At 34.1% G+C, this 13,400-nt stretch overlaps 1 protein-coding gene across 1 annotated transcript in view; it reads left to right on the top strand.

The window, feature by feature from the left end:
* Positions 1-3,051: 3,051 nt before the first annotated feature.
* The window catches only part of LOC106469980 (U3 small nucleolar RNA-interacting protein 2-like), a 58,925-nt gene continuing 48,576 nt past the window's right edge, over positions 3,052-13,400 (top strand). The window contains exons 1-3 of the mRNA XM_013930499.2: positions 3,052-3,256; positions 9,691-9,794; positions 12,652-12,767. Of these exons, the coding sequence (XP_013785953.2) occupies positions 3,158-3,256; positions 9,691-9,794; positions 12,652-12,767 (319 nt within the window). The 5' untranslated portion in view covers positions 3,052-3,157. The remainder of the gene's footprint in view (positions 3,257-9,690; positions 9,795-12,651; positions 12,768-13,400) is intronic.

Below are 13,400 nucleotides of genomic sequence, written 5' to 3'. Positions count from 1 at the left end.
GATAATAATTTTACACCAAATATTCATTCATTAGCTAGCTAGTGCCGCTTAATTTATTTTACCCACCATTATGCCCCAAGTTGAACAAAAAGCACGGGCTGGCTAACTAATGAATGAATATTTGCTGTAAAATTATTATCAATGCTATAAGTGTAGCTACCAGTTTGGTCGCCGATTTAGATTTCATTCCTTTAAGTCGCATGCTCAATCCTTTTTCTTTTGGCCACACCTTTTTTCACACCTAAAGTATTTTTGATTAGATACTTGTTACTATTCGGGGAGTTTGTTTGTTTGTTTGTTTTTTAATTATGCACAAAGCTACACAAGGGCTATCTGTGCTCTGCCCACCACGGGTATCGAAACCCGGTTTCTAGCGTTGTAAGTCCGCTGTGCCACTGGGGGGCCTATTCGGGGAGAAGATTGCTGAATATCAAGTAAGAACGTCTAAAGCAATGTCCTTCAATGGTTATTCAGTTGATATATTGATGTTATGACCCACCAATGTTGTAATGAAAATTACCAGTAACGTTGTTATCGTATACCATTTTGATTAAATATGAGATTTCTTGAAAATTAAGGAACCTTGTATTTAGTCAGTCTAGTAATTTGTATTGATCTAAACAGTTTGTTATATATTTTTAATCTTAACGATTAAAAATATGAAAGAGCCAATAAAAGTTATTTTCTAGCGTAAATAAGAATTACATGTACACAAACTGTGCCTGTAGCTTATTGTTTAATAATTATTCTTTTTAACATCTACTCAGTTAAGTAAGCTTTTTAGTATTACTCTGTGACTGATATCGTAAGCGAATTTCTAGTTGTTTAGCAGACCTATTGTTGCGTCAGCGAGTCACATGACTACAGTGACGCAACGTTTCTAGAACTATCATGTACTTTGGCGAATGCTCTAGTATTTACTAGATAGGGTAGGCGGGTATATATAAGAGGGGACAACGTGACGCGAAAGGAAGGTAAGGTAATGTGTGCGTAGATAGTGAGTAATTGAACTGCAGTCAGAAGTTGATTAGCGTTTGTTTTAGCGCGATTGTTGAAGTTAAGTGTATCGGTAAAGTTATATTCGGAAAGAATAAACCAGTTTTATTAAGAAAGGACTTGTGTCGCTTAAGTTTCGTCGGAACGAAGTTACTGAAAATCAATTAACAAACGGAGACGTAACACTATCTTTCAACTGTAACAATAATCCATGTCGTCTGCAGATAACACATTAAACTTTTTGATTTGTCCCTACCTACGTTTTATTATTATTAGATTTTCGATATTATCTGTACATACTTCGTCAGTCAAGGAGGCTTGAAGCCAAACTAATGCAATATCCAAATTAATGTCTGTTTGATTGTAGTTTAAACACAAAGCTATGCAATGGGCTATCTATGCTCTGCCCACCACGGGCATCGAAACCTGGTTTCTAGCGTTGAAGTCCGCAGATACACCGCTGTGCCACTGGGGGCGAGGCCTAATTAATGTAAAGGGTTGAACAACATCAGAAGGCAAAGAACAAATTAGGTTAATATCTATGCTGAGGTCCGAGCAAACTTTGTACCTGTTTAAGGATATCTTTAGAGAATTCCAAACCATCCGCATGTCACATGGTTGTATTTTAAATCCATTATATGTTGATTTGTTGAATATTTTCCATAAAAAAAGGACTAGTTCATACCCTACCAAAAAGTAAACATGACATATAAATCATTTTGATGACCTTAAAAGACATAATAAAGATTTAAATGAAAAATGCTCATAAAGTTTAATAACTCATTAATATACTTATGTCATAAGAAAAAGAAAGAGTTAAAATCATAAATAATATTCAACGTTAAACTGGTACTCAGTTAAAAACATTTTATTTAGGGTTATTTAAAACGATTTATATTATGAAATGTTTTTTGTTTTTAAAAATAAAGATACTATTTTCTGAGTTTTCAGATGTATCTTTTGTATAAAAGCTTTCTTTTTAATTTTTAATAAAGACCTACGAAAATTCCGAATTGAATTTTTCACATATTTACATTTATGTATTAAAAGTCCAGGGGGCGATTACACCAATTCACATATAAAAAAATGAGTCCCCGGTGGGAAAGCGGTAAGTTTACGGACTTATAAAGCTGAAATTAGGGATTCGATTCCCAGCGATGGACATAGCAGATAGTCTAATGTGACTTTTCTTTTACAAATAAATAAACAGATAAAAATAACAATAAAACATTAATTGACACACGTTTAACCTCTTGGTAGCTCAACAATAAGTCTAAGAGCTTATAAACCTAAAAATCGGGTTTTGATACCTACAGCGGACACAACAAAGACAACCCGTTGTGAACGTTCTGCTTACTAATAAAGAAACACCAATATCTAAATAAAAACTTTATTCTGTTATATTTTTATGCGACATTTCAGGTACATGCCCTTCGTCAGGCAATATATACCGACTTACTGGTCTGTCGAAATGTTGCATCAAATAAAGAAAACAAAGTTTTCATTTAGACATGTGTTAATTTATCCTTTATTGTGTTTTATCTGAACTGTTTCTGCTCATGCCTTGGGGAACAACAGTAACTCAATAGTTCATTACAGCTTTTACCTGGTATTTATATTCAAATATTACTCAACAAGGTTTTAAGGTTTCATTCTTTGCGGTCTCTGGCATCATAAATTTATCATAATTTGAGACGCAAGGCTGCTGTTAGCTGGTTCTTCAACTTCGGTTTTATATTTCGAATTAGAAGAGTTTTCTTTTTCCTTAACGTCCATTCATCTTCAAATTAATAGACTTAGCGATTTGAAACCTTCGTTAAACAATCAAATGTTACTCCAGGTGGCATGTTTCGTATGGTTCTAATTTTTCTATTAAATCTATTATGGTTAAAATTTAGTTATTCAACAAAGAAATAAGTTAGCACTTTTACTCATAACTGAGCTTATTTTACAGATTGTTATATATGTATATATATATATATAATTTTCTTTATATTAACATAAATATATTTAGCTTTAAATGCCACCTTCAGGACACAATACGAACTAAAGTTAGGTTTTTCCTTTAGGCTTTACTTGCACGTGTGTGGTAGGTTACTGTTTACTTCACGTTGTATATTAGATGAATCCACAGAAGAATCAGACAATTTTATCAATATAAATGTCTAAATTTTTTATTCGAGAGACTAAGTCTAAACAAAATGCTAGGACAGGTGGAAAATACAGAGGAAACCAGAAGCTAATAAAACTAAAAGGAAAGGTAAGTGGCTCGGACTTTTTGAAATTAAGTTTGAGTTGTAACTTGTACTAAATACAAAAACAACTTCATTTTAAAGAAGTTGCACTTGTACTGCTGTAGATTATTGTATAAACCTCCGAAATGCTTGTATTTGTAAGTTGTAGTTTGTAATTTTCTATCACTTTTACTTTTAATGGCTCAGAAGCCACAATGTACAAAGTTCAAAACGATGGAAGAAATCACAAGCTATATAGTTTATAAAATAAATACAGACCAAAAAATAAATAAAAAAATTGAACAATTTTAGAGTAAAGGACCATTTGGCCCTTTAAATTAAACTCTAAATTTTAAAGCTATTCACATAAACCCACATCCAAGAAATATAAAAGTAACAATTAAACCTGCAATTTATTTTTTGTTCAGGAAACAATTTTTTTTTAATATTTGTGAAGTGTCAGCCTATATTATGGCTAAGAGAAATTCATTCCATGGCATAAGCTAATCACCCTGTTAGAAAAAGACTATCCAGCTCTAAGAAGTTAGTGGTCTGTATCCTATTGATCCCTCAGATAATCCTAAAAACTTCAGTAACTGAGTAAGATTACTTCTCAACAGGCTTCATCTTAATTTGGGAAGGCTTTAGCAAGTTGTTGCTTGTTTTCTCCCTACCACTAGTTAGTAGATATGGGACAGTTACTACTTGGTACTAGTAACATTATTCTTCTCTAAAGTTAACTGTAACTCTGTAATAATTATTTTGTGTATTATATGTTAATATATATAATTTGTATACTTCTTACATTTATAAATCTTCTTTGATATGTTTTCTTTTCAGAAATCAAACTAATTTTAGTTACATTTAATAGTACTTTTATTATATTTCACAAAAGTTAAAATATTCCCAGTTTGGATAGAAACTAGTGTATTTAAGCCATGAGTACCTGGTTCAACAAATCTATAGTACTTCACTGCTGATTGAACCTTTATGTGAAAAGAAGTATTTTATTATTAAAACTTGTGGTTTAAATACCAAAAGCTGGAGAAGCACAAGAAGCCAATAACCCTAACATTTGTGTTAGTCATGTGGACAAAAATTACATAGAAAAAACAACAGCAGACATTTGAGCACAGTATTTCTGACCATATTACCATCAGTTACCTTGGTAACCTATCAAACAAGTTGAAGCTGTTGCATTGCTATCCCCATTTTTAGATATTTATACTATGTGAGCCATGCAGCTCAAATGGAGGGTCACAGAACAGGCATGGCACTGGCAAGTGAAACATTCTTGTTAATCACAACTATAGTAACCTTCTATACTCAGAATTTTATAATATATATGTGACTGAAATGCATGTATTGTAGGTGTACTGATATTTGAGAGTAAAAAAACTTGTGAATATTCCTTTCAAAAGGTATACTATCTATTTTTTACTTGCTATTTATTAGTAAAACTACAACACTAACCAGTAATTTGCTAATATTAATTAGAAAACATTCTTACCTTCTCTCATACTATAGCAATTATTCGACTACTAAGATTTCTTCTCCCTTGCCCATCTAAGCATTGATCTGATTTTTTCTCACTTGTACCAGTCTTTTATACCTCACTTAATTTCCATTGGCAATATTTGTCTTGTGACACTCTCCACCTTTGTCAATGCACCCTCTATCCTGGTTCTGTATATAAACACTTCAATCAGATAATATTATCATTTTTGTTCAACAAAGCATCCACTAACAGGTTTCTCTGTACTATGACCATTGGAGATACTTTGAGTGTTCTTCATATTATCTATTTGGTTTTCATATAAAAGTAAATAAATTCATTTGGCAAATCAATATACGGCACAAATTCCTGGATTACTGTTTCCGGGATGGAGGCAAGTTAGGTCTTTCCTATCCCACCTCTGATATCTAGCATTGCTCAACAGTCTGGGAGAAGGGGAGTCACTCTCATTTGGGTTTGTCCGTGACCTTATTTGTAGTGAGATGGAGGCATATAATTGGTCTGGTGGTGTTTCTATGGGGGGCTCTGAGGCTGCACTTGCAGGCAATCCTGGATACTCTGGAGATAATTTAGATTTTTTACCAATGCCTTCCCTTACTATGTTGACTTCTCATGAGGTCAATTTGGATCAGCCACCTCCGGCTCCTTTTCTTCTGTTGGTAAATTGAGTGTGTGATGTCTAGGGTCTTCCCCGGTTGTTTTTGAGTCTGCACTTTCCTTGATAACAGAAAGGTATGAGGGTGAATGCTTAGTTCTCCCTCCATCCCCTGATATTGCAGTTCATGCAGGGAGGTTTATTGCTCAGTTATTTGAAGATACAACTATGCTTTGTCTGCCATGTCTGTTGGAACAACATGCTTTAACCTACCTGCTGCTGGAAATGTGGGGTTCCAGAACAGTCTGTGATAAACCAGAAGAGATAAAAATTTTCTAGGATTTGTCTGACCCTAACTATGGTGCTAAGATGTTTGTCATCCCTCCCAGTTTTGTTGGAAGCCTCTCAGCGATTGCCACATCAATTTGATGAGTTGTGTTCCCACCTCCAGCAGGTTCTTGGATTTTGGAGCTACGTTCCAGGGCTATCAGAGATTTGTTGGTCAAGGGGGAAATAGTGAGAGTCGTCCCAGTTTTTCCAGGTTTTTATTCTCATCTGTTTGTTGTGCCCAAGAAGATTGGAGATTGGCATCTGGTCATCATACTTTCTCATCTAAATCAATTCCTAGATCCTCCATCGTTCATGGTGGAGTCATTCCTCACTGTGTGTTGACATTTTTTGGTAGGACTGTGGATGACCAAGTTTTTTGTCACTGACAGCTATCTGCATGTTCCCATAGTGGAGTCATCTCGCCACTATCTGCATTTTGTGCACAAAGGTCAGGTGCTGCAGTTCAGAGCTCTGCCCTTCGGACTAGCATTGGCATCATACACGTTCTGCCGAATTGTACAAGCTTTTTCTCATCACCTCCATTCCCTAGGCCTGTGCACACATTACATGGACAACTGGTTACTGCTAGCACCATCTCATAAGGTGGAAGAACACCACTCCCAGATTCTACTTTCAGAAGCAACCAACACAGGCTTAATTATCGGAGCCAAGAAATCTCCTCCCATCACACGGATGGTTCTTTCTCTTGTGGGGATGTTGGCATCACTCAGATCCCTCATTCCTTTAGGACAAGCATACAGGCGATCTTCAGTTGTCTCTATGTGACCAATGGATCATGAACAGAGATCCACTGGATTTCCCAGTCTCCTTATTCATGATCAACATCTTTGATCTCAGTGGTAGTTAGATCGGAACAATACTACAAAGATCCATCTCTTCACGTATGTCTCCCTTCGGGGATGGGATGCATATCTCAGTGGTAAGGAATTCCAGGGTCTATGGACGGACAACAAAGTTTCTCTACACATCAACGTTTTAGAACTTCTTGCTATTCAAAGGGCGATGTCTTAAGATCTGGACTTATTGTGGGAAAAAATCTTCATGCTTCACCCCAACAATTCCAAGGTTGTGTCTTACATTTCCCATCAAGTGGCACTTGGTCCAGGTATTTTTGTTTTTGAATCTTGGATCTTCTTTATTGGGCTCACTCCCATCTTATCATCCTAATAGCTTGCAAGGTTCTTGGGGTGAAGAATTTGGGAGATCAGTTGTCTCAACTCAACCGGATTCTCCCAATAGAATGGATGCTACATCACGAGGTTTTCTATTTGATTTGCTCTTGGTTCGGGACAACAATGATCAGTGCATTTGCCACTCATTAGAACACTCAACTACCATATTGGTCTCCAGTACCTCACCCTCGGCCATTGGCACTAAATGTATTCAGTCAGGACTGGATGGGATTGCACTTTCTATGTCTTCCCACCGATTCATGTGTTACCCAGAGTACTAGCTCAATATTCGTTCAACCCCTTGTCATGTTCTGTTGGTAGAACTGGATTGGCCGGTTCAACCTTGGTTCCGCTTCTGCAGTACCTTCAGGAGTACCCACCTCTTCCACTTCCTCTTTGGCCATCTCTGTTGAGGCAGCCACGACATTGTACATCCAGCCATCCTGAAGCTCAAGCTTCAAGCATGGAGGTTATGCAGTTCTTCACACAACATCAGGGTTTAATATCTAAGGTTGCCATGTATCTGTCTAAGTCTTTGCATAGTCCCACGATGGACATTTATCAGTGGAAATGGCACACATATCGACATGGTGTTTTGTGAGGAGGTTGAACCCACTTCATCCAGAAGTGTCAACCATAGCTCGTGTTTTTATGTGGCTCTTTGACAAGGGTTTTGCATCTTCTACAATCACCTTATATAAGGCAGCCTTATCAACTACCCTTAGATACTCAGAGAGACAAAAATTATTTCAATCCTTTGTTCCAGACGACATTTCAATTACCTGAGATATCAACTCTCTCAATATGTGCTTGGTCAATTTGATCGACCACATGACCTCTTTGTACTCATTTAAAATCTTTATAAATTTGATACTACTAACTTTTGACCTTTTCCAGGTGGGTCACAGATGAAAGACCGTGTTATCGCATTTGTTGACCCACATTAAAAATTTTATTTAACTACTATTTCATGAATTTATGTCAATATGTTTGGTATCAAACTGTAGATTATAATTCATATTTTAGTATTATACATTACTCAATTTCTTAATATAAAAGTAAATATTAAAAAAACCACAGTTAAACATCGATTTTTGTGCGTAACGTGGTATGTTGAATGCAGCACTGATTCAAATTAGATGTTTGTGAAGTTAAAATACTAAGTCTATAGTTTCATATGAATTAGGAACTCAAATTACTGATATTAACAAGCTAGAACATAAAACAAGAGCCTCTTATTATTGGAAATATATTTTTGATTTAAGAAAATGTTTACTTTCAAGCCGCCTTTACCCTTCCTAAGAGAAAATTGGTAGTGATTATATACATGACAGTCATTCACTTACTGTTCAGGAATAATTTATATAAACAATGGATGGCCAATAGGTATGAGTGTATGTATATGGCTATGCCATGAATGCTAATGTATTAACAAATATTCCCATTTCACACTTCATATTAGTACTTGGTGGTATTATAGTTTTTCTCATCTTCCCTCTTATAGACATATAATTAGTCACTCTTCTTGTCTGTGACTATCACACACATACATTTCTTGGATACCTATCTCTTCTTCTGTTGTTGATCACAATTTCTGCTGACAATCATTTTTTTTTCCTTTCTACACCTTAATCTCCCCTCATTCCACTTCTCTCTGCTTCCTTTCTCTCCTTTCAGTCCCATCTATAATCTTTTTCATTTGGTCTGCAGTCAGTCACAGTCAATGTGTAGGACATCTTCCTACATGGCTTTCTTGGCCTGTCCTCCCATTGTTTTCTGTGATTTGTCTGTCTTTTTTTGCATTCTCCCATTCCTTACTCTTTCCTTCAACTTAGCATTGACCCCTCTTGTATTATTTGGTATCATGAGGAATTGTCATGGTGGCTGGACTATACTTGCATTCCCTTTACTACTTCTCAATCTGGATTTCTCCCTTCTTTGATACTTTCCTTTCTGGTTGGAGCACATTTTTAGTCATGGGTAGGACTTCTGATGTTTGTATGCTGGACAGGCATCTACTCCAAACCACTAAATATCACACCCTACTTTGAGAAGAATACGTACCTACATTTTAATTACCTAACTGAAATATCAACTCTCTCAATATGTGCTTGGTCCTTGCAGCTATTGTTCAGTGTGTTGTGGATTACCACATGTTTACTAGACCTTCTGTTCCCATTCCATTGGCGTAATTTCGTTCTCCTCAGTTGAGAATGATCTGTTGGATTGTGACCTTCACCTGAGTTGCCTGGGGTGGAGAACTTGGATCTAAATCCTTTCTCACATTCACTCAGTGTCTGGTACTGTTGGGCATTTTCTTCCTTTCTTGTCTCAACCAAGTGTGGCTTTCACCTCACTTCACACATTTCCACCTATACTTCCTACTCCCAGTGCACTTTTGTTTCCCTTACCTCATCAGACAATGAATTTTACACAAGTACACGGGCATAGAGGAGTTATAGCGCATGGAGGTGTGTCATCCTCTTAATGGTGTGCGAGTGTGTTGTACATAGTGTATGGCTCACAAAAATTCTTGGAGTGTTTAAAGCAGCCACAATCAAAGTGTTAAATCTGAAGGGTGATAGTACAGAAGTATTATGCATAATCAGGGGTGACATGTGGGTTTCTTTGAACAAACCTTTTTTCCAGTAGTTTTGTAACTAATGTTTTAATATTGTTAAATATATACATTTTAAAGCTAATTTAAAAAATTAGAAAAAGTGTGAAATATCTTAAGTTTTTTCTCGAGAGACTGTAATTATCTTAAAATTGGCCCTTAAAGCCACCTGTAATATGTACCAAACATATTCCTTTGATCTTTGTTAGAAACGTAAGAAAGAAAATGAAGATATATCTTTGAACTCTATCAAAAAAGGAGGGAAAAAAGTGGCTCTTGATGTTGAGGATATTCCAAGTGATGATGAGGAGAGGTTTGTGATTAACCATTTATTTATCCACCCCAAGTGTACTGGAGATGTAGTTGTATTTTACTCACAATTTATCTCTTTCAAGAATCTTGATGATTTACAGACAGGAAATGGATTGTAATGTTAGTGAAAAATTTATCAATTATAAGACAGAGAAAATGGTCATGAAATTTAATTTAGAACTTGGAAATGTTTTATTATGAAAATATTGATTCAAGAATAATTTTTATAAGATGTGCTCTTCTCAAGTATAATTATCATTCATTTAAGATAATGCAGCTAAATGGGTATTGTGGAATCCTGTGTTAATTTTTTATAAAATGTTGAACCAGAATGAGAAATTAATACCTCTATAGTTAAAAATGTAAATTATTTTGCTTTGGAGATGCTAAATAAGAATGTGTAGTAAGATTGTCACTTGTAATCCACTCTTCAAATATATTATTTAATTGTTTCATTATAAATATGTTGAACCAAAAAGAGAAATTAAACCATGGCCTGCTACACATTTTTCATGAAAGTTCTATGATTTCAAGCATTTTTTCTACATTAGTAGATATATGAATTTATTTTTAATCATTTAAAAAAGAGAGAGAAGCAGAAACTATACATTATATAATATAGCAACCTGTTAGTGGGTAGTAATTAGGGAGCAAACTATTGTTGTCCTTGTATAGAAAATATTATAATCTCATGAATAACAAATTATGTTTCATTGTTTCTGATAAGATGTAAGCTATTATTATTATATTAACAACTATCTTCTAATTATCAATCCCACAATGCCCAAAATAAGGAACTGTTCTTAAGTTTAAATCAGGCCAGATGCACTAATTTAACAAACCTTTCATTTGGTTTGTTTTATTGCATTGCAAAAACAAACTATTGGATAAAATAGTTTAAAATTTCAAACAAACTCTCTACATTAGCTTATTTATTTTCTAAAGATGCAGCAATTTATAAGTATAATTTAGCTTTTCTTTGTAATGTTTTATCTTAACAATATTATTAAACGTTATTGTTGTTGGATATACAAGGCTGTTTAGTATAGGCATTATTATTTAATTTATTTTGTTATTTCATGGTTGCTTAGTTTTTGCATAACAAATGAGTTAAAAGCAATTATTTTAAAGGTGATAGTTATGACAAGTTTGGTTACGTAACTCGGTAAGAGTCATACGTGTGTTTGTAATTCATTGATGTTGAGACTATCATACATTGTGTTTGCAATTCATTAATGTCGAGGCTATAGAAATTTCTAGAGGCCTCAGTGATAAACATATAACTAGGGGCAACAAAATGAGTGGGAGCGGAGTTAAGGTAAAGTCAAGTGAAAGGGAAGTTCAGTCAGAGAAAATGTGAAGTTAGCCATAATTTGAGTAAATAACCTTAAATGTTAATATGTTAAGAAGAAGAAGAGGACTGACTGTAAAGTGTTTAAGATACAACTGTGATCTCCATAGTGTAAAGAAGGTTTATACATACATTTATCTTGTTTTGAATATATTATTTTAAAACAAGTAGAGTGCGTGCTGTCCATTTATGGTTCAATTTGATCACCAAGAAGTCACAGACACCTAATGTAGAAGAATTAACACCTACACATATACATATATTTAAAACCCCGACAATTGTTATTTTTTAAATGTATTCTTTCTAAACTTTTGGTTGTATCAAAATCTCGCTTAACAGCTAATGTTTTTTGTAGTTAGAGTATTGTGAACTAACATTTTGAGATTTTAACTCTGATAATGATGGAATATGAAACAATTCTGAAATGTCCATAATTATATATTTTTGGTATTACCATGTTTCTTTTCCTTATTATAAAACTTAATTTTAACCTGATGAATCAGTTTGAAAAGAAGTTCTTTGGGATAACTTTCAGGCTGTTTTAAATAGATTAGATAGAACAAATAAATTTCTCAAAGACAGACATAAATTGAACAGATGCATTATGTATTTACACTTGTATTATGTTTATTAATGTGAAGCTGGAAAGAGACATGTGGATAAAAATAAATTCTTCTTTTTTTTCTGTTTTTTGCTGGATAAGATTTCTGTATAAATGTACCAAGAAAAAAAACTACAAATTAATCTGGTCAAACTTCTTAAGGTTGTGTATTTATGACTAAAAAACAAGATTGTTAGTAGCCAAGGGACCCAACTGATGAATCATTGCACTTTTATCAATATAGATTTTAGTTTTATTGTATTTGTTTTTATTTATTTATAACCTTATGTAATTCTAGTCATTTATACAGAATTGATGTCATTAACTTACAAGTCAGTTTTGAACTCTGCTCTGTAGAATTAGATTAGTGTTGAACACAAATTATTGATAAACTCTTCATCATAGCTTGAAAGTAATGCAGCACTATAAAATATTTCTGTACTGGTACACCAAGAAAATATAAAGCTAAACACATCAGCATTATAAACTTGTATCAAGTTTTCTAACCAGGTTGGTCACAGAACCAAAGAACTTGGAAATGTCAGGGAAAAATACCTTGTGTAAATGTCACAGCAGACTGACATTTCAGTTGAGGATCTTTATTTTAATGTTCAGACCCAGCATAGTTTAGTGATGATTCCTTGGATGATGCTTTTTCACATGCCAGGCCATTCCTAGTATGAAACTAATATAAAGCTGAAAAATAATTAGTACGGATGCACTTAAGAATAAACTAAACCATGTTAGCTTTATGATTTGAACATATCAAACTAAAGTTACATTTAACACATCCAATCAAACATTTTTGGAATGTAGGTATCAGTGTAAAACTTTCAAAACAAGGCATTAAAAAGGCTATAAAAATTAATTACAAATTACTATGAAATCTCATAATTGTGTTTTTAGTGAATTAGAATGTAAGAAGAAGGATGCTGCTACATCAAGTGAAGATGATGAAGAAACTGAGCAGGAAAAACGCTTAAGGCTTGCTAAAAAGTACCTTGAAGAGATAGAGAAGGAAGGTGAGTTATGCATATAGCTATGAAAGTAAGAATGGATCTTCTAGAGATGAAGAATCAAGGTGGGTTAGGAAAAAAGCTGTAGAAACAAAAAAAAATAGAAAAGCAAGGTGAATAATGATCAAAACTCTAAAACTAAAAAAAGGTAGGTACCTTGAAAAGATAGAAAAGCAGGGTGAATTATAAATGAACCTGTAAATTAAGCAAGTATGTACCTTCAATAAATAGATCTTACAAATGATGTTGCTCATGCATTAAGAGATCTTGCATAAGCTTGCTTCCTCACCATAATTTAGATACTTTCATCAACAGTTCTGCTGCTATCTTTGCTCACTATGAATTCTGATTTTAATGTTAATTACCACTGCAAGTGCTTCTACCAATATTGGAAGCTTTATAACTTATTTGAGACCTTACGTAGTCTATCTCTAACGTTCAGGGAGATATTTTGGTAGCATTTTCAGCCCTCATTATTCAACATATTTTCACATATTACTCACTTTAAGTAAGCAAAGATTTGACATTTATGTCCTCAATGATTCTTTTACTCTCTTTTCTTTTCTAGGAAGATTCTGTACTTATATCTTGATGTAGCCTTCACACAAAAGTATATTTGGCTGCAAGAGAAGATAAACA

This window comes from Limulus polyphemus, unplaced genomic scaffold, assembly GCF_000517525.1.
Source record: "Limulus polyphemus unplaced genomic scaffold, Limulus_polyphemus-2.1.2 Scaffold3755, whole genome shotgun sequence".
NCBI lineage: Eukaryota > Metazoa > Arthropoda > Merostomata > Xiphosura > Limulidae > Limulus > Limulus polyphemus.
Note: the sequence above shows the minus strand (reverse complement) of the source record. Positions and strands in the feature narration are given on the sequence as shown.